Source organism: Podospora pseudocomata (assembly GCF_035222375.1).
Source record: "Podospora pseudocomata strain CBS 415.72m chromosome 1 map unlocalized CBS415.72m_1.2, whole genome shotgun sequence".
NCBI lineage: Eukaryota > Fungi > Ascomycota > Sordariomycetes > Sordariales > Podosporaceae > Podospora > Podospora pseudocomata.
In genome coordinates, this window is record NW_026946364.1 from 534,548 (window position 1) to 555,683 (window position 21,136).

Here is a 21,136-nt window from a genome sequence, read left to right on the forward strand (position 1 = left end):
GGCATGCTGGGCAGATGAGTAACGAGTACCCTGTTCGGGTCCGGAGGTACCTGGGAGGCCCTCAGACGCTCACGTAATTTGGCTGTATGGGGATTCATGAGTCAAGTCTCTCAGGCCACGAGGGAGGTACTGCGACCGGAAAAGCAGCACAAAGTTGCGGTGACGCAGCCACGGCTTGGCAGTAACTCAAGGTTGCCAGGTTCTCGATGACCACCACGAAATAATGAAACACAGCATCACGCCCAGGGACTCCCTGTCGTTAATACAGCAACCCCTGCTCCGAGAAAAGCCACGGCTGCTGTACGTACCTTTCACTCCTTTTCGTTGTGCCATAACGTGAAATACCGAAATACGGGCTGCGTAATGCTGAGAAAATAACGCTGAAAATCAGAGAAGCGGTCGATGGCAGCTGACCGACGCATGACGGCCGCTCCATGGATACCCACCCGGCCGCTCCTCCGGCGACTGTGTCGTCAATCCGGCATTCAACATCAGACTCCGAAGCTGTCAACCGGCGGTTGGGCATCGTTGCGCTGTTCTTGGGCTTGGTGTCCCCGCTCCATAGTCCGCCCCCTCACCACCGCCTCTCCTACACGGCTGGTAGTATCGTACGTGCTATTACAATCATACATCCTCTGTGTGAGTCCCAGAAAATAGATGTTGACGCTGCATTCGGCAGGAAAGCCGAGCCGCAGGACACGTTTTTCAGCGCGCAAACGGAAGCGTCCGCAGCACAGCGCATATCGCAGCGCATTGCCCAGCTCGAGACGCGTCTCTGCCATGTCCGAAAAGGGCGGCACACAGCGAGCTGAGAAAGGGCGAAAGATCTGAAATTGAGGAATTGCAAATTTGGCACAGTACAGCGCAGGCTGGACCAACTCCAGCAACTCTGGTCGAAGCCTCGTCTTGTCCCCCTTTGCTCGATGCTCCACAGCCAATTTCACCGTGATTACCAAGAATCCTCGAACGGCATTTGTTGGGAATTCTGCATTTGTGCGAGCTAAATTGCCCACGCCAGGGCTTCTTCTTCAGGGGGGGCGGGGCCCATGTCAGCGCATCTTTCAGGGGCCGTACGCCCTGAAGGAGATTCGACTTTGCCGTCACCGTCACCCTTCCACGACACTGTCACTGTAGACCTGGCTCAAGGGCTGGGCACCGAAACTACAAACGCAGCAAATGGAAAAATGACGGTGTACGGAGCAAATTAGAAGACGCAAACGCAGCCTGGAGGCGGTGACAGCTATCAAAGCAATGCCCAGCCTTTACTCCTAAGTACTCTGTATGCCCGAGGAAATTGATTTTAGCCCTACAATGTTTGAGAGAACGGAATTCCATCGGCGCAAAGAGCAAGTTCTGTTTCAGAAACAACCGTCTCTTCGATCTTTTGGTTGTCCGTCATTCTGCCAGGGGAAAGTTGAAGCAGCCGATGCAGGTCCAGGTCAGCTGGCCACCACACTGCAACCCATCCTTTTCGAAGAATCTTCTCATCGCCCTCGCCATCACGGACCGATCCCTGCCGCTCTCGTATCCTCCAAATCAGTGTCGCAAGACTGATGACCACACCATCGCACGTTTCTGGGCGCCTTTGCGGGTGCTGTTCATTGCGCTCGTGGTATACCAAGCTTCCGAGAGATGACAAGTCATTACGGAACCACACAATTCGCCATGATCACGGCCGAATGATCACCTGAATCCGTTGTGCGTCGTGAGCCCTCATGGCACGTCGTTTCGTTTTCTGATCAGTGATATGGAAGTCTGGGGAAAATCCACTCGACAACAGCCGACCAGCCGAAGCATACCGAAATTGTTTGGATCTGATGACAGGCGGCACTTCAGCGCACAAGCCCTTGCTCCGATCTTCCACCCACCGGGCTGAGAGAGGTTGAAAGAGAAGTGGATTTTGGGGTTTTCTTTTCTTTTTCCTGCCCCTCCGGTGAGGCCGATGAGGGGTCCCCAGCTGCGGTTGGCAGCACAACAACAACTTTCTGCGTGTCATCATCTGGAGATATTCCACTTTCAGCCTTTGGTCCGTTTGGTTCGTCCCAGAAGAATGGTGCTCTCGAAGCGTAGCATCCAGCCTCGTCAGCATTCAGCTCCTTACAGCACGGCTCACCCTACCAGTACGGAACCACCGTAATTACAAGACCAGTACCGTGGAGGAGCGGAACGGGAGAAAACGTCGGCTGTCCGCTCCGACGGTGGGCTCAACCTTCACACCCTCTTTTGTTTCTGACCTGGACGACATTCGTGAAGGTGGTGTGGTGGCGGTCACCCAAAGTAGGCCACCATTTGGCGGCCTGCCTCTTCTTATCCAGGAACAGGAACAGGTGCCCATCGCGAGAGCTCGATTGGCCCGGTTGACATGAAGCCCCACGTTTTATCCAACAACAACATTGTCCCGACGCAAGGCTATCATTTCCACGTCTTATAACCCCGCACTTACATCCTCACGACATGCACACACTCACACCTCACATTTGAAAACTAAAACAGGGTTGGATTCATATGACTGAACTGATGACACCACATTTCCATCTATATGTCGGTGTACGAGCCAGACTGTCGCCAGGCGCGGGGCACACGATTAGGCATTGGCTGTCAACCTAACCATATCTTTCCCGTTTGGGCAACCCGATTCAACCCCAACCCCGCCTTTTGGTTTTTATGAGGCATTCACCAAGTGTCTATTACTGGGGGGGCATACCGGACACACGGTAAGGCCGATATACTACAGGGTACAGTGACTCACATTCACACAGGGCACTTGGACGCGTTGTCAACTGGGCAACTTTCAACCAAGGCCCGAAGACCCGGGATGTGTAATCGGTACGGAGTAAGCAAGGAAATTCGGAGGATTCAATGACAACCTCGATTTCATGGTACAGAGTAAATAACAGAAAGAAAATTCTGACGAGAATATGCGGCGGCCGCGGCACAGGGAAATCAACAATAAACAGAAAACTAAAACATAGCGTGACCTCCGGCATGAGGAAGATTGTTTGTTTCAATATGCAACCCGCCGAAACCACCGACTTCCATTACACATACGGATAACGTGGTCTCAGTCTCAGTTTCCCGACACGAAGGGTACACTCACTTAGACACCTCATGTAACTGCAATGTAATGCAATGCAGCAACGGGCCCGAGAAGAGTGCTTGGTGTTTCGTGGCCTGCGAGATTGTCCGCTTTTGGAATTTCTATGACAGACTTTGCTCTGGTGCAATATGGCATTGATGGATGACTGTCGGCTGCAAGAGCGGCGGTATGAACACGGCGAAGAAAACAGAAATATCACAACCCATCACGGCTTGGGCTGGGAATTCCCTCAACAGCCGCCCAGTGTCGCCTGCGCTTTGACAGTCAAGACTCAAGCGAGCGCTTATTTGAAGCATAGCTGTGCTACTATGACATGGAACGGAGCAACAACTGAAAGACGACAGTAGCATTAACCGCGAGCCGCCGTCTTTCTCAGGTTGCGCGGCTAATTTGATCTTCCATGTGTCTGTTCTCACCTCGCCTCTTTTGTGCATACATGACATAGAACTGCAGCGCGCATCTCTCCGTATTTTTGGGACGGCGTAGCATCGTCAATAATTTGGGCGGAAGCTGAAGGCGGCGCAGCACTGCCGGGAAGCATTCTTTCCAGCACTTTTCCAGCCACCAGCATCTGTCAATCATGATCTTTTTGGGGGAACACAAAGAATCAGGAGGGAACCGACAAGTCGACTTGGGCAACAAAACATGATCGGGCTTGGGAGCAACGTCAAAGGCCGCACGATAAGCGAGGAAGGAATTAGCCGATGCACTGTTCTTATTCCGTACATATTTCTCGATAGCCTTGCGCACTAAATAGCAACAAACATGTTATCATGTGTCAGCATCATGAAGACTGATACAGGACGATGTTCAGCACCACGCAAACTTTTTGATATTGGGCAGCTCTCGGTATCCAATGACACGCGAGTCCGAGATTCGGATCGCGGCCGCTCGGTAGATTGTTTCAATCAATTGTCGACACACCATCAACCCCCAAGGTGTCTGTTTGCTTTTTGCCCGCAAAACGTTGGGGGCTCTTTTTGATGCAAGTAATTATCATGGCGAGCTGATATGCTGTATCACTCTCACTCAGCAGCAGGCATTATCTACAGTGCTGGATGGCAACCCTTTCAATATACCTCGGCACCTACTCTTATCTCGGGTCCTCCATCTTCGTGTTCGTCTGCGCGTTGTTGATGATCATCACCGACTGCTCCCCAAAGCTCTCGAGATGGAGGTATAATACGGGCTGAAATTCATCCCATCCAGGAACACCTTAGTGCTCACCTTCCCTTCGGCTTTCGGTGTAAGTCAGGCGGCGCAGTTCAGGTACCGTCGGGCGTCATCTCACCAACCACACACACCATATGAGAATTATCCTTCTCACCCACCCATCATCAGTCCCATCCACCTACATCCCCGCTCCCTCAGCTAGCTAGCTTCAGTTTTTGTGATGCCCGAGATTAATGTCAGCAACAAGGAAGCCACAACAACAACAAGCAGCACTTTCCCAATACGGACATGGTTTCGTGAGAATGTCTGTGCATTTCCACCGTGGAAAACTGGAGACCGGAGACCGAGCCCGAAAACGCCCGCCGCCGAGTGACCCGGCAGCTTGGTACGGAAGGATGCTCCAACGTTCGTAAGACCGAAACCCCACATTCTTACAAACCCTCCCTGGCTACACCATCATCATAATTCATCACCACCCATAAACATCTTGTTTCATTTTTGGCCGGCTTTCCACAGCACCATCGCCGCAAACAGAGATTTCTGCATTTGCATTGCTACCATGGGCAGGAAAACATGATCATGCGTCACAGGGCGAGCACGTGTACGATCCCGTGGACAAATCTGTGTAACCTTGTAATCCTCTTGCCCCTCATCTCTATCGGTTTGTTGATTGCCCCTCCCAAAAACACCAACAATCTCTCCGATGACGAATTCATCCCAAGAGAGGGAGAAAACTGATATCTTTCTTTTTTTACTGTCTCGCCGATCCGGCTGAGTCGGGCGTTGTCAATCCTACGGTATTATTGCGTCTTGCAACCAACCACAACTTTGGGACCTGTCTTTGCCTGCATCAATTTCCGCCGATTGGTGTCGGAGAATCCATCATCTGACCCCTCCTTCCACTCGCACAGAGTTCCATGCATCCACAAACTCTTCGAAAGAAAAACCCGGGAAGTTGGGCACGAACGGTTTCGGCAAAAGGCGATCTTCTTTTGCCTGCAAGCAAGCGGTGAAGAAGTGGATTGGTTCAAGTCTTGTGCTTTGTGATGCTGCAGAGTGTGATGATGGTGAAACTGGTGATTGCAATTTGCCTCAACGGCGGTGACAGTCGCAGAACTGCCTCATCAGCGAGGAGAAGGGCCCGGATTGAAATCTGGCTTCTCATACATACAGGCTTGTATGGTGGGGTGGGAAAGTTACATTTCAGCGATACATTACCTTCCGAACACCAATGAGTTTCCCAGCCTCGTAATTTTGATACAAGCTGAAAAAAGAATACATGGCCAAAACCGGGCTAGCCATCCTTTGTCATTTCACAAACATGGTGAAATTACCAGTAACCAAATGAACAAAACCCACCCAAACGCGGAAACCTTCTAGAACATCTTCCGAACAGTCCTGTCAGGAATTGTGGGGGCGGCTTTCAATTTCCTTTTTCTCCCTCCAACCCAACCGCCTCCACTTGCCTCCACTGTGGGCATCACATGCAAAGATGCCAACCACCACACAACGGCGGCATTCCTTGAATATTTTTTCCTTTGACATGAGCCTTTTTCTTGTTGGTGTTGATATTTTTTTTTCTCTTAAGCGCCGGAGGATGCGTTTGTTTGATTCTTCACCGCTTGTCTGTGTCATATCGACATCGCAGCAGCCGCTTCACGTCTTGGAGATTCCAGGCAGGCAGGCATGGTGGTCCCTGTCTCATTTTTGACGTCGTTTTTGGTTGTTCCTCTCTTTCTCTCCATCTTCGGATGCCGGCTACGGGATTATCTTTTCTCGTTATTACGAGGGATCTTGAAATACAGCCACCAGCCACTTTGCCTTGATTTGTGTTGATTGACCTGACCTTGTTGGGAAGAAAAGGTGGTCTGGTTCACAACGTTTGTGATACACTAGCTTGTTGACGTTCTCTCTAGCCTTGTTTTTTATCACTGATAATGGGATATGCCGGAGGATTTGTAGCGCTTGGTGTGCATACACGGAGAGATGATGACGTTGCCCGAGGCCCTCTCAAACTACCCTAGACAACAGTTTTTCTTTCTGGGGTAATTTACATGGGGATTGTAGATGAGAGAGAAGCAACGCGGGATGTGGGTTCGGAGCAGCGGAGGGGTCTGCTCCGATGAAGGTGGTTTGATATCAACCAGCCTCTAATGCCGAGATGTCCGCCGGCATTTGTGTGTGATTGTCGTCGTTTCTCGTGTTCCCTCGGGAAAGTTGGCAAAAACAGGGCTTTCACTCAAAAAAGATAACAAAAATCTGACAGGTTTCTTTTTTCTTCTCTCCACGCACGGATGATTTACCAGACACTCAAATGTGCGGCTGGCTGCCGGTGGGGTGGTATGTAGGTGGTGCCCAACAACCAACAGACAAGGAACAACGGGTGCGTCGCCCGTGGAAAGCTGTAAGCCCTAACACACCTGCGAGGGCAGAAAAAAAGAGGCGTTCAATCCCTTCCCGGAGCTTAATCTTGTTTGGGGGATGAACCAAGCTGTCGGTCCTTCTCTTGCAGCTCTCATCACACTCGTCAGCCCATCGAAGCCCAAAATTGTAGAGGTGCATATTGGTAATGATAGTTTGGAGCCTTGCGTTCCCTCGAGGGAGTTTTCTGGGATTGATCATGACTGGCCAGGAAGAAAAGAACCAAACCGCATGGAAAGGAATCGAAAAGAACAGTGCAGTAGCCGATTTTCTTTCTGGGCGCCATCACGTTTTTTTTTTGCGATGCCCTTACCGTTGCAGTCTTACATATTACAAACTGATGATTTCCGTGGGCTCGGGTGGGGGGGGGGGCTTTGACATCACCAACAACCCCGAACGGCTCTTGCTGCTTATCATCTGCCTTCCATGTCATACTGCGTATGTGGAAGCCTGGTTGTAACAAGGAAAGTTGGGATGAGGATGATACACCATGTATCGCAGGCGAGTCGGGACGAAACAGCGAAAGGAAGCTTCCGGGTTTCTTGGGGTTGACGTCGTTTATGTGTGCCCATGAATCACCACTTTGCGGTTTGTCATCATGTTCGTCTCAAGTTCTTGTCTTTTTGTCTTGTGTTGACGGAGTCTTCTCTCATCTGGAAATCCCGAAGAGGGCTGATCCATGTGTGGAGTCTCCAACCCCAGCTTTCAACAACACAAGTCCCCTCCCCCCCCAACCGAACGTTGCAGTTTCGTTCGTAAAAATAAAACACACAAGAACCCTCTCTGTTTCTTCTTCCGTATCACAAGGTTTCCCGGCAGTACGGTTACAGTTGTTGGGTCACACTTGTCTCTCAGTCCCCAAGACATAATTAGACCCTTCTCCATTCTCTGGAATGACCGAAAAAAGTACACCGCTGTTCAGCCTGGCCGGCATACCGATGTTATCGACGGAGATCGCGGCAGTCGTTTGAGGAAAGAACATCTGTATCAAAAAAAAAAAAAAAAGCTCGGCTTGTCACCCGTTGCGCGCCTATTGCGCTGGGCAGGTGGTCCTTGCTTTGCGGCAAAAGTCGCAGACACCGGAAATGACAGCGTGGGGTTTTCCTTGTTGACCGCCGAAGACTTTCACTCTCACGAGGGCACAAAATGGGTGCCTTCATGCAAGAAGGTCCAAGAGAGCAAGAATAATGAAAAAAAAGTTATGTCAAGGACACTTCGTTGCTTCGTTCGTCCTTCTCCGAGCCGAAGCTCGGTACCACCGCTCTGTCACGACCCCGTCGATCTTGTTCAGTAGTTCAGCTGGGAATGGGTTGCTGGGCATGTGGGATGCCATCGCGAATTCCGCGCACAGCGCATACAATTTAATCATCCCACTCCCGCGCCGGCCGGTCCTTCGGCCCCAACAGTTCGGGGCAAGGTTAAGGCGCCGGGGACTCTCGTCATATCGATCGGCGTCAGCGAACTCCCGTTCCCGAAAAAAAAGAAAAAGAAAAACCGTCTCCCTCGCTCTTCCACCAATCACAGCAACAAACCCTCTCATTACTCCCAGGTCCTGAAACCTTGACCTGTTCAAACTATCGCCAAATCCAGTTAAGCCCCAATATCATCATCAGCTCTCTTGTCTTTCCCCCCCCCCCCCAGCTCTTGAAATAAGCGCGCCACCGGTTATTTTGTTCCTTTTTTAATGCTCGCTATCTCTCTTTTTCCTTTTTTTATTGTGCGGAACCCCAGTTGATGCGCCCCACGGCTTGGGTGAGCGCTCCAACCTCAAAGAAGAAAAGCCCCAGGTCAGAGCGCCTGAAAACAACCCCTGCCCCCCACGTGGTGGAAATGGTGCTGGCGTAACCCCAAAGCCCCTGGCGATCGCCTGCTGCAGGAGGCTCCTTTTGGAATGGCTTCATCAATTTGCCTTTTTGTCTGCTGCCTGCAGGTTGTTGCGCACGCGCGCACAAGCCACCTGTCGACATCCCCTGAAAGACAACACACTGCAAAAGACAAGAAGGGTCTGGAACATCTTGTTCAACAGAAAAAAGTTATTCAGATCATAATCTCCTCCTGCATGCTGCATGTCTTCTATTTGCCCGTCGAGTATGCCCGGCACGCCGATAGAGGTATGTAATACTCCATAGTGCCGAGAAACATTTCCCTATCTCCTCTGCCAAATCTTCTAATACATCCCCCCGGTATCATGAAATCGCGATAAGTACAATACGACTCCTCTAATCACAAAGCCCGTGGCTGAGCCAGCAAGCTCGAATGAATGAGGTAAGCAACCATCTGGACCCTGCCCTGTCCGCAAGAAAGGGGAGACAACGAAAACACAACCCTCCAAGTGACATGGTCGCCGTAGCCGTCAACTAGGAAAAGCCACACAACCCGAACTCGCGGTCTCTCTTTTCCCCCCTACCTACTAGTGATCCTATTTTGAGTTGACAACCCCATGTCGTTGCAAATGGGTTAGGGAGGTTGCATTCATGCGGCCCACCTCCACCAGAAAGCAGCAGTTGAGCTCATCAAGACTAGCCCAAAATCATGCGACGGTGCACAGACGGGGGACTTTCGTCTTGTCGAGGTTTCCTATTCCCGAAATCGTCCATCATTCCCAAATTTCATCTCTCTTTGGCATCCTGGGGGTTCGTCTTGTGTCCGAAACTCCTCGGGAACCTCGTATCTGCCGCTCGTGAGCGACGATGACCGAGACAGACCAGAGAAGAGAAGGAGTGACGGCAGCAGCAACCGAATACGCTTCGGTAATTCTACCGAGATGTTTGAGATGGATGGGAGCGAATGTCCATCATGTCCATCATGTCCCGTCTCAGTCGTCGTGGGGGCACAATGAGACGGAGCGAGTGTTTCTTGTATTGAATCATGCCGATGGAAATGATATTGTATTCATGTGTATTGTGTCTGTAACCCCCCAAAGAGTCAAAAACCGGTGATGATCCACGGACGGTTCGAATTCATTAGTACAAAACTATTCCTGGAGCGCGCGATTGCAGCGCGGAAACAATAGTATAGTATAGCAATGATGATATAACCACCATAACCAGCTCATGCTGCTATGCGGCGTGGAATTGGCGCTGGTAAAACAAGCGGTTGGCTAGCGGAAGAACTTTCAAGTGTTTGTTTGCTTTCAACTTCAAACATCTCAGAGATCACCACTTCCATCCTTCCGTTCCTGGATAAAGGTTGCAACCAATTCACCCCTCCCTCGCCCCGCCATCCTCGGCCTGGAGAACGTCCTCCGGCCCTGTGCAGGCAGCCGCACCCCGCGGCCGCCTTGCATGGCCTGATAACAAGACCAAGCTGTACGCCAAAACCTGATTATTCGCGGGGGCGGAGACGATGGCGCCGGCCTTCTGTTCACGAGGCGCAGTTCGGGAGAATTCGCGGACGGAATTCATCCGTACGATCTCGATTACTGAGCTCATGAGGCCATCTCCAAGTGCTAACCCACTTGGCGGCTTTGTATGCCCCGCAGATACGGATACAGACAAGGCTTTGATGATGATCGATTGTTTCGGTTTTCAGCCTTCCGGGTATCGTTCATGATGGTTGTCGTCATGTACCGTCCTTCACCTGCGGCGTAGAGTAGTGATTGCCAGCGATGCTCAAGTCACACACAGTCGGCGTCTCACAGGTGGGTGTGATAGATTGTGATAAGAACTGGGGGCCAGAACACCAAGACTGGGCCCCGAGATGCCGTACCGATAGACGATGCTTGGGTCAGAAACACCTTCCCTATCATTTGACGCCAACAAAAAGAGGCGTCCAGGTGCATGTTTCTCAGTGCCTACCCGCTGGCTGTAAACGCTTGACTGGGGCAACTGCCGACGTCCACAGTTTCAACTGGTGTTGCCGCAGTTCGGCCATTCTGTTGTGATTGGCGTCTGCAAGCGATATGTAGGTTTGGCCTCTTTTCGTCGGACCAGGAGGGTAAAAGCCGCAATCCATGCTGTTCAAGCCCAAAAGCCACCAGACATGGCGGCATGAAGATCTCAAGGTTCCTGAAAATTCGTATTCGTTGGTCTTTTGAGCCTCGTGCATATGCTCCCCAAGCGGCAGTCCGAAACTGATATTGCGGGGTGTCCCGGATGATCATGTTTGAGGGCGGGTTGAGTTGACGAAAGTTGAGACGTTCCTGGGGCTCTTTCTGACGACATCAAGCAGTTGCCAATCGAACCACTCACATGAGGCTATTCCCTGCTGCTGTTGTGATATGTTAGTATAGATACCCCGCCCTGATGTTGTGTCGAGTGGCCGGTCGCTCAACATGCGGCCGGCCCGATAGAGAAGCATCGCAATGCTATGGTGGCCATATCACGACGCCTCCTCATCCCCCGCACCAGCCTCATCGGGAAGTTGCGTAGAAGATATCCAGTTCTCCATCATAGCTTGACCTCGAGGTCGGCCGGCAGCTTGGGACCTGCCGCTCGTCGACATTGCTAAACCTCCGCCCTTTCCGATGCCCTCCCGTCTTTTGACGACGAGGCACAGCACCCGGCCATAGATGGCGAAACCCTCGTATGAGATATCCATGCCCAACTTCTTCTTGTCGTCAGGTCCATCCATGTCTCGAGCGGCCGCCTTCTCCCGACGGCGCTTTGATGGGGGCGGCCTTCCAGCTGCTGTGTCACTGTCATCGTCGTCGTCTCCGTCACCAACGAACAGCTGATCATTTGATGAATCTGTATCAATCGTCTCAACAACGTCAGGATCAATCTCGGAGGGGTTCGACACGCCCTCATTCTCCCCGCTGGTTTGCCTGCGCCTCTTTGGTCTCCGATTGGTACTGGCCGAGTTTGTTGTTGTTTCATCTATCGCGGGGATGTCGTCCAGGTTGATGGCATTCTGATCATCCTCCTCCTCGCGGATCAGTGGCACATCATCATCCCCATCGGTTGCCTCCTGGAGCACCTCATCCCCGTCAACATCAATGGGGGCGTCATGAGCCCCGCCTGTCAGTTTTGAAGAGTTGGACGTGAGCTTAGTCTGCACCTTGTCACGAAAGTGCTTCCTCTTGTGCAACAGTGAGTGCCTCGTGTCGGTTTCCATCAGGAAGATCGACACCTCAAAGTCATCTGCTCTCAGCGGTCAGCATAAGCTGTACGATTTCCACACACTTGGCAGGGCCCGAGAACCTGGGGTAACGATATGCTTCTTCTTACCTTGGACCACGACATCCTTGATGGTTCGTTTCTTGCTCTTTTTCTTCATGCGATCTCGCTCTTGCTCCTCGCGCAGTTTCGGCAAGACCAGCGGCCGTACACTCTCAATAACTTTGGGAAGAATAGGGTCCCGTGGGTTCAGGAGCCATGACTGTGTCAGTGCGGGGTTGTCCAGGTATATGCGGCACTCGAGAACCGAATATTTGGTAATTCTCAAGTATCGTCGTATGGGTGTCATGGTTACCCATGAACCATCAGTTTCTTATGATGTTGAAGTTGAAGTTGAAGTTGGTAAACAATCAGATGAGTCGTAGGCACCAATAACATGTCATGGAAGGGCGGTAAGTTCGTTCAGGTGGGGCTGCTTTTTCAGCCTTGCAGGGAAGGCGCCATCAGGCTGTGATGACGTGACGTCGTTTGCAATGGTCTGTGTCGACAAAGAATGAGCCAGAGAACTTCCACTTGACAATATATGCAACGATGATTTTGATTCTTGGTTATGTCGGTGTATCGCTCGCTTCTAATCTAAATACCATGGACTCATTAGATCCATATGTTGTATGCCTCCTTGATAGCAATCATATTTGCCTGATCTCCTTGCCCGCCATCTCGGGCCTTTCCAGTTCCCATTCATCTCTCAACACCGCAAACATGAGGTCGCAAACTAACAGGCTCTGTCCCAATCCCCACACAAGAGTAATGGCGTAGAAAAAGTTGGCATTGCCGCTGCCGGCGTAGATCCAAAGATAATAGAATGCCGGCCCAAGGAAAGAGGCATACATGATGACTGCCGCAATAACGAAGCTGTAGCGCATAAGTGGGAAGACGTGCCGGTATAATGGCACCATGGCCAAGAAGAGTGACGTGTCGCTGATGCTAGGGTAAGGCTTGAAGATGGCGAATATTCCAAGAAGGAGGGTCAACACCACCAAGGGTTGCCGCCGGATCCGGACGGAAAGACCGCCGACGTAACAAGAGAGGTGAAGCCAGAAGACTGCCAGGAAGAAGGACCGGAAGGAGTCGAACATTTCGATAAAGAAGTACCACCACAGGCCGACATTGGGTGTCAGGTCTGACAGGGTCAACTGTACACCGTATGTGGATGGCAGGAATTCCCATGAGCCTGTAATAAGATACGACATGCCGAACAACAGTCCCAGCACACCGAACACAACCGGAACGTGTGATGCGGCAAAAGAGACGACTGATTTGTTGGCTCGTTCGGGGCGTTGTCTGTCGAAGCAAAGCAGAACAAGCGGCGGAAGTAATAATAACGGGTACATCGACAGATAGCTCGCAAAGGACAGCGCAACCATGGCGCTGAAGGGTGCGCCGGACACGGCCTTGGCGATGGCATGGAGAATCGCGCAAGTGGTGAATACGCTTGTGGACCTTCCGAGACATGTTGCCACGGTGAAGGGGTTGAAAAGGAAGCTACGTTCTGTCAGCATCTTCACGATCTCCTGCGCCCATATTCAGGGGTGAAAAGAGGTGCCTTACATAGCTGCAATGATGAATCCGTTCCATCTCCTTTCGCGACGCGGGGATGTAAATAGGGCAGATGAACCTGCCTCGCCCGAGTCCGCAATTTTCCATAGTGCGCTAGCACTCAACAAGTCGATCGCAATGTAGAGGAGGTAGGTAAATATCGGGTAGCTCAATGCATTCGGGAGTAGGGAGAACAGCGGAAGGAAAAGGGGCGCTTGGTGGTAGACACCACCATCGTATGGCGACACATTGTGGTTATAGAGAAAGAGGCCTTCTTGCACTTGAAGCTGGTTAGCATCCCGTCAAGAAAATCGGCAAGAAAATCGGAGGCGCAATGTGACGGGACACCCTAAACTTACGGCGCTTGAAGCTGGTGACTGGGGTTGAGATCTCGACGCGGCCGGTCAACAGATCCGGGAGATCAGGAAGAAGAGTAAAAATGGCAAGCCGCAGAACGGCGGCGCCAGCATAGAGTGCCGCCGTTCTTCCCACCGTTACCATGCCGCCATCCATATCTCAATGCGCCATCTCTTGAACACGCAAAACCGAAGATGAAGTCAGCGACAGAAGTCACACCGTGGCCGAAATTTGGACGCCAAATTCGAGACTCCTGGGAGTCGTGCCAGCGAATCACTTAGGCCGCTGCATGCCTGGCGCGGCTCATGCAGGGAAGTCCTTGGTGGGGTCGCCGAGATGTCGATTCCCTTCTCTGATTGAGCGGCGTAACCATATCTCTTATCGCTTCCCGGCGGTGGGAGATGGCACAAAAAAAGTTTAGGAAGTGAATGGGAAAAAAAACACTGGAAAAGTTCACCCCCGCGGCCTGCAACCACTGCAAAGTTCTGGCCTACGCTGTGATTATTCGCTGACGAGGTTCCCCGATCAACACACAATGGCCAAAATTAAGAAGAAGGGCCAGTCCGGCCAGGCGAAGAACTACATCACCCGCACACAGGCTGTCAAGAAGCTCCAGATCAGCTTGCCCGACTTCCGCAAGCTTTGCATTTGGAAGGGAATCTATCCAAGAGAGCCCAGGAGTCGCAAGAAGGTGTCCAAGTCGGCCACCGCCTCCACCACCTTCTATTACACCAAGGATATCCAGTACCTCCAGCACGAGCCGCTCCTTCAGAAATTCCGCGAGCAAAAGGTTCTCGAGAAGAAGATCTCCCGCGCTCTCGGTCGTGGCGATGTTAGCGATGCTGCCCGTCTCGAGCGCAATGCTGGGCGTCCCGATCAGACCGGCAAGCCGCGCTACACCCTCCACCATGTCATCCGTGAGCGCTACCCGACCTTCATCGATGCCATCCGCGACCTCGACGACTGCCTGTCCATGCTCTTCCTCTTCGCCAACCTCCCCTCCACCACTTCAGTTCCCGCCAAGATGATCGCCCGGTGCGAGCGCCTTTGCCACGAGTTCCAGCACTACCTCATCACCTCTCACAGCCTGCGCAAGTCCTTCTTGTCTATCAAGGGCATCTACTACCAGGCCAACATTCAGGGCGAGGACGTCTTGTGGTTGGTCCCATACAAGTTCAACCAAAGGGTTGTTGGAGATATCGATTTCCGCATCATGGGTACCTTTGTCGAGTTTTACATGACCCTTCTCGGCTTCGTCAACTACAGACTGTACTCCTCGATCGGTCTCAAGTACCCACCCAAGTTTGATCAGACCAAGGATGACAAGGGTGCTGAGCTTGCCGCGCTCACGTTGGAGGGTGTCAACCTTGCGACAAACGAGGAGACTACCAAAGCGATCACCAATGGCGAGGGCCACGGTCCCGACCCCAAGGTTCAGGCTGAGGTTGACAAGCTGGTCAAGAAGTTGAGGACTGAATCTGCTGCGGACAAGGCTGATGAGGAGATGGCCGATGGCGAGGAGGAGGAGGAAGAGAACGCCACCGACGCCATCGACAAGTTCGAGCCTGCTGCTCCCGGCGGTGATGTTCTGCCGCAGCCAACATACAGTGGCAACGATCCCTCCAAGCTCTTCGCCAACTGCACCCTCTTCCTCTCGCGTGAAACCCCCCGTCAGTCTCTCGAGTTCATCCTTCGCGCGTTCGGCTGCAAGAGGATAGGTTGGGACCCAATCCTTGGTGAAGGCTCCTTCACAACCGACGAGTCCGACCCTTCCATCACACACCAGATCGTCGACAGACCAATCGTCCAGGCCGCTACCACCGAGCAGGGAGATGGCGAAGATAACCAGACCGCACAGAAGCTCGGACCCAACCAAAGATATCCCGGAAGAATTTACGTGCAACCGCAGTGGGTGTGGGACTGCATCAATGACGAAGAACTCAAGAGCCCAGAGCTTTATGCCCCTGGTGCCAGCCTGCCACCACATCTCAGCCCCTTCGTTAAGCCTACGCAAGGTCAATACGACCCTACCATTCCTCTCGAGGAACAGGAGACCGAAGGCGAGGCTCTCGACGCTGCGATCGAGGAAGCTAAGGATGAGGTTGAGAGTGATGAGGAGAACTCCGAGGTTGATAACGACATGGACGTCGCCGACGACAACGACAATGATGAAGAGGAGGACTCTGATGCCGAAGAGGACGAGGAAGTGGAAGACGAGGAAGATGAAGATGAGGACGAGGAGGAGGTCCTGCAGAGACAACGTGAGCTCGAGGCTGAAATTTCAGGCAAGGCTGTCAAGAGCAAGCAAGTAGACCCCAAGCTCAAAGCCAAGCTGGAGAAGAAGAAGGCGCTCGAAAGGAAAAAGAAGGAGGAGGCCGAGGATCTGGAGCGCGCCAAGGGTATGCTGAGCAAGAAGAAGCGCAAGCTGTTCGAGCAGATGCAGTACACCAACAAGAAGAAGAGCACAGAGGACATGAAGCTGCGCTCCAAGAGGAGAAAGCTGGAAAAAGAAAAGGCTGCTGGCAAGGCGTAATCATTTTGTTTGTTAGGCGCTTCTTGGTTTTTAATCAGATACCACTGTTCTCTCAATGCGGTTTTGATCACTTGAGATGATGGGATATGTTGTTAAATGACTTTGTGCTTTAATAAGACTCTTCCACCTGCACCCAGGCAATGTTAGTCTACCTTTGGTGGACACTTGGTCGTTCTCTTGCACCTGGAACTCGAAAAAAACACTAGTAGTTTGAAGCGAAATGTAGCTTATGACAGATTTGAGTACAGTGAGTGTTGGTATTTAGATGACACTCATATCAGATGTCTTGTCATCTACCTTACTTCATTGACCTGCAAACATCTTCAAGTCTCCAGAGACCCCAAGGACATCCAAAATGTTTAGCCTTAAACAGCGTAACAATACACTCAGCGCTGTAATATATCCCTCCATGTAACCCCCTTCCCAATCATTTTCTGGAACGATCCCAAGTTCTTCGTCCGTTAAACCAGCTCTCCAACACTTTCATGACTGACTGAGCCAAAAGACGCAACTACCTATCAGGCTTATATAGACCCACCTGTCACCAAAAATAGATTCAAAATGGAGACAAAAACATACAACACCAGGGATTCCCCAGTGGTCACCCACCTGAGTACTGATCTGGCGATTAGCTGTTTATCTAGGGGAGAGCGGACGGGATCCCGAGCTTTCAGCTATCTATGGTCGTATGTGCCTTGCTGCGGCGAAAACAGCACTCATAATGAGGGCATCATGAGGTTTGATAAGAGAGGTGGCTTTGCAGGGTTAGGGTTGGACGGCGTAAGTGATACTTTGCTAGGGCGACTTCTTTCAAACTGCAAATTCAAGTCAAACTGAGCCACAAACATTCGATTTTCATCAACGCTCTGGGCAACCTTGAAGAAATTGCACCGAATATGCTAATATTGAGCTTCTTTCTCATATGAACTGAGATTTGGCTTCCGGTTTTCTTCAGCCTGGAGTTTACGTCTTTTTTTGCATGAGTGGCGCTCACTCACCAACCAGCCATCTCACCTCTCATTCACTCACTCACACCCGCACCACTCACATCAAAATGGACTTTTCCTCCTCCCAAATCCCACCCTCCTACCAACCTACTCTCAGAATACCCGCCTCACAAATCTCATCCTACGACTACGGCCTCCCAGAAACCCTACCCGCCACCCACAACACCCTCACACCAGCTGAACCCCCCCAAGAGGAGGAATGGCGCGACCTCTCCACCTCCTCCATCGCCTCCCTCTCCTCAAACGAGCTTAACGAGCGCAGACCAAACAGGTGGAAGGGCAACCCATCCACCTGGCGCACCTGGACCAACAACGAGAGAAAGACCTGGGAGTCGATTGAGAATATGAGGAAGGGGGATCTAAGCGCGCATTTGTATAACGCTTTTGCTTTGAAGAAGGGTGTGAGGAAAGGGCCCGAGGAAACTTTCTCCTGTGTTGGAGAGGGGAAAGATAACCGGGGGTGGAATGTAGGGAGGGGGTGGACTGCTTGGCCTTTGGGAGTGGAAGAGGTTCCTGGGGATGGGTTGTTGGATTTGGAAGCTGAGGATGGGAATCAGGAGTTTACATTCAGGAGAAAGGAGGAAGAGGGGGATAGGTGGCCGGGGAGGAATTTGGAGGAGGTGGTTTCGGCTACTGTGTTGAGGTTGGCGAAGGAGAGGTTTTATAGGAGGGTGAAGGAGTGGGAAGGCAAGCCGAAGGGGAATGGGGAAGATGAGGAGGAGGGCCAGGAGAAGGGGGATGTGATGCAGTCGATCGAACAGGGTGATGATGATGAGGGTGAGGTAGGGGATGAGGAAGATGAAGTGTCGGGCATGGAAACAGGCTACGATACTGCTGCCGGGGAGACAGATGCAACTGGGGCGGGTTCTACAAAAGGAGGAAGGAAACGAAGGATGTCATCAATAGCAAAAGCCGAGCAGACATTCACGCCAGTCATGTCGGCGGATGATGAGCGAAACTATGCGTTAGTGCGGCCTGCAGCCAGGAGGATCATGGAGCAGTTGGATAAGACGCTTACGGTAATGCACTATGCAAGAGCTGCTGCTGTAAGTGGTATGTATGGAGGTGATAGTGATGAGGACGAAGACTCCAAGGAAGACGAAGACGGAGAGTCTCGTAAGAAAATGATGGACGTTGATGGGAAGTCAGTACTGAGCAAGCCACGAGGTCGATCAAGAGGAAGAAGTCGCTCCAGAGCAGGCAGTTCGCCGAGGAAATTGAGGTTCAGGTCAAGTTCAAGATCAAGTTCGAGCGATTCTTCTGGCAGCAACGTGTCGACCAAGATCTCACGAATCGGGTTGCTAAACTGGCGGGATGTTCTTGGTGCAGCTGCTCTCGCTGGCTTCTCACCAGAGGTTATTGCCAGGGCAACACAGCGCTGCTCTAATATTTTCAATGAAGAGATGGTGATGCATACCCTTCCCGAGCAAGCCGTTACCTCGAGCAAACCGGCCATTCAGACCGTACGATACCGACCAAATCTCACTGAACCTCAGAGTGCTCTATCGGAGGACAACGACTCCGAAGACAATAAGCAACTCCTCGCTCACCACCTGATGATTAACCGCCAGTCTACTGTTGCTCTCACTGCAGAGCCTGCCGATACTCCAGCACTAACGAAAAGAGCAAGCACACCGGCTGCCCGATCCCGAACAAGCAAGTCAGCTACACCTGGCGGTGGTGCTGGAGGGGCTCATCTTTGTCCATTCAACGATTGCCCTCGCGCTGTGGAAGGCTTTAACAGAAATACGAATCTCCAGAGGCACATCAAGCTTGTACACAAAGTCGAAGCCTCGACAGCAGTGCGCACTACGGAGGAGGAGGAGGATAGCGAAGACCAGTTGGTAGGAGGTGTTCACACTGACGGGTTTTTGCAGCCTATTAAGATGAGGAAGGGTTGGAGAGGTGATGATGCTGGCAAACGCCAAAAGCGTGGAGCGAAACCTCGTTCAGGCGGTCGGGATACTGGAGATGAAGGTGAAGATGATCGGGTTTCTCGGTAGTGATCTGCATAATTTACGGACAGGGCGGTATGTGCATGTACGGCACTTCGGTTTCGGTTTTGCTCCCACGCTCCTCCTACCGTTTGACTAGGGATAACGCTGAGCTGTCCAGTGTCAGCTTGGAATCGATAGCAAGAATCGGGCGATGCCATTGCAGAGCTGAACCAATCAGTTGGAATCCCAATTGACATTGACGTGGGTCTAGATCCGGCGCTATCAGAATTCGTTGTCTTCAGACTAAGACAGCGGCCCCCTGCTCTGATACCTATTCGGGAACAGGCCATTGGCTGTGGAAGTTGCGATATGGGATGCGGCTGGCTGAGAGATGCAAACCCCATGGAAGTCCGTTGGGAGTAATAAAAGTCTAGAACTTGAGATCTAAAATGACCCTTTTCCTTCGTCTTCATGTGCTTTGGACAGCCGCGTCATAAGGTCAGCACGGAAGTGACCATGCTGGTTGTTGGTTTGCCCATCCGTACTTCTGTCGGCAAGAGCACTCGATTGAGTGACTTCTGAACTTTGACTAAAATTTGCCTTTGGCTTCCTGTCACTCTTTTATCTGCATTGTGTTTTTCACCATGGCGTCGTTATTATCCAGGCCGGGCGGTAGCCCAAGAGCGGAGCTGATGCTCCTCGTGATGGTGGCCTGTATGCTTCTGGTGACATATTCGTCCTTGCAATCAGCACGATCAGAGGTTTGTTCATTGGCGATTTCCTTAAGCGTCGTTCTTTTCTTTAACTCCCGTGTCAGGTCACTGACAGGGTCCCACTGAAGGAGGAATCGGTTCTCGAATCATTGACGAAAGTCGACGTGCAACAACATGTGGCCGTAACGACAAGCTCTAGCAGTATTGTTAGCACCACAACCACTGTCGCTACGACATCTAACACTCCTTTACCAAACACCCCTTTACCAGAAGCGACACCAATTCAACTCGACCAAGAACCCCCGCTTGACTTCGACTCAAGTCTGGATGTCGCGCCCGAGAATGCTCTGGATAAGACCGACAGTCCACCAACAGACTTTGATGGCCTAGAGGAAGACTTTTCCATCCCACCAGCCGATCCAGTAACCCCAAACAAAGTTTTCAAAGCAGTCCTCATCGAATCTTCACTCACCTCACCCGCTCTGGTTCCCGTCCTCATGCACTTCTCCTCCGTCCTTCCCACCCACTGGTCCTTGGTGATCTTCACCTCCCCAAACAACTTTACCGTTCCCCAATCGCCAGCCTTCCGCAACCTCTTGTCCTCCAGACGACTAGACATTCGCTTCCTGCCCAAGAATGTCACCTTTACCAATAGCGCCTCGGTCTCCAGGTTTCTCGCGTCTTCCAACGGCTGGTTGTGGAACGAGCTGGCTGATGCCGAGCGAGTCTTGTTCTTCCAGCTCGACAGCATCATCTGCGCCAACTCCATCGCCACCATTGACGACTTTGTGAAGTGGGATTATGTAGGGGCGCCGATTAATAGCACGTATGGTGAAGGGTACAATGGGGGGTTGTCAATCAGAAACCCGAGGTTGTTTTTGGAGGTGGTGAGGGAAGGGAATTACACCAGAGGGTTTGAGGATCAGTGGTTTTATAAGAAGTTGAAGGAGAGGAGGGCACAGGGGGATTATAGGGTTAGGTTGCCGGGGGTGGAGGAGGCGAAGAGGTTTGCGGTTGAGACGCTTTGGGGGGATAGGCCGCTGGGGTATCACCAGCCGCAGAGGTGGTGGAAGGGGAAGGCTGGGGAGAGGATGGGGGAGATTGAGGAGTGGTGTCCTGAGGTTGGGATGCTGATTGGGAGGAGGGCGAAGTAAAGTTCTTGAGAAGGGATTTCTTTGGTGCAGATAGATAAAAGCATGGAGGGATGGATACGCAAGACAGCTTCTGGGGGGAAGAGCATAT

At 51.8% G+C, this 21,136-nt stretch overlaps 5 protein-coding genes across 5 annotated transcripts; 3 read left to right on the forward strand and 2 right to left on the reverse strand.

Moving 5' to 3' along the window:
- Positions 1-8,689: 8,689 nt before the first annotated feature.
- On the reverse strand, positions 8,690-12,097 carry QC762_101620 (uncharacterized protein; the record flags this gene model as incomplete). Its single annotated transcript, XM_062884546.1, has 2 exons — positions 8,690-11,772; positions 11,860-12,097. 2 exons carry the CDS (start codon positions 12,095-12,097, stop codon positions 11,012-11,014), a joined length of 999 nt encoding a protein of 332 aa, XP_062747388.1. The 3' UTR covers positions 8,690-11,011.
- A 340-nt stretch (positions 12,098-12,437) lies between these two features.
- On the reverse strand, positions 12,438-14,422 carry QC762_101630 (uncharacterized protein; the record flags this gene model as incomplete). Its single annotated transcript, XM_062884547.1, has 3 exons — positions 13,707-14,422; positions 13,360-13,627; positions 12,438-13,293 (listed from the first exon to the last, which is right to left on the reverse strand). The coding sequence occupies exons 1-3, from the start codon at positions 13,858-13,860 to the stop codon at positions 12,438-12,440; spliced, it is 1,278 nt and encodes a 425-aa protein (XP_062747389.1). The 5' UTR covers positions 13,861-14,422.
- NOP7 (mRNA-binding ribosome synthesis protein nop7) lies at positions 14,240-16,237 on the forward strand (the record flags this gene model as incomplete). Its single annotated transcript, XM_062884548.1, has 1 exon — positions 14,240-16,237. The coding sequence occupies one exon, from the start codon at positions 14,240-14,242 to the stop codon at positions 16,235-16,237; it is 1,998 nt and encodes a 665-aa protein (XP_062747390.1).
- A 979-nt stretch (positions 16,238-17,216) lies between these two features.
- On the forward strand, positions 17,217-19,247 carry QC762_101650 (uncharacterized protein; the record flags this gene model as incomplete). The annotated part of the gene is made up of 1 exon (XM_062884549.1): positions 17,217-19,247. The coding sequence occupies one exon, from the start codon at positions 17,217-17,219 to the stop codon at positions 19,245-19,247; it is 2,031 nt and encodes a 676-aa protein (XP_062747391.1).
- Positions 19,248-19,825: 578 nt separating this feature from the next.
- Positions 19,826-21,048, forward strand: QC762_101660 (uncharacterized protein; the record flags this gene model as incomplete). Its single annotated transcript, XM_062884550.1, has 2 exons — positions 19,826-19,942; positions 19,999-21,048. 2 exons carry the CDS (start codon positions 19,826-19,828, stop codon positions 21,046-21,048), a joined length of 1,167 nt encoding a protein of 388 aa, XP_062747392.1.
- Positions 21,049-21,136: the final 88 nt, after the last annotated feature.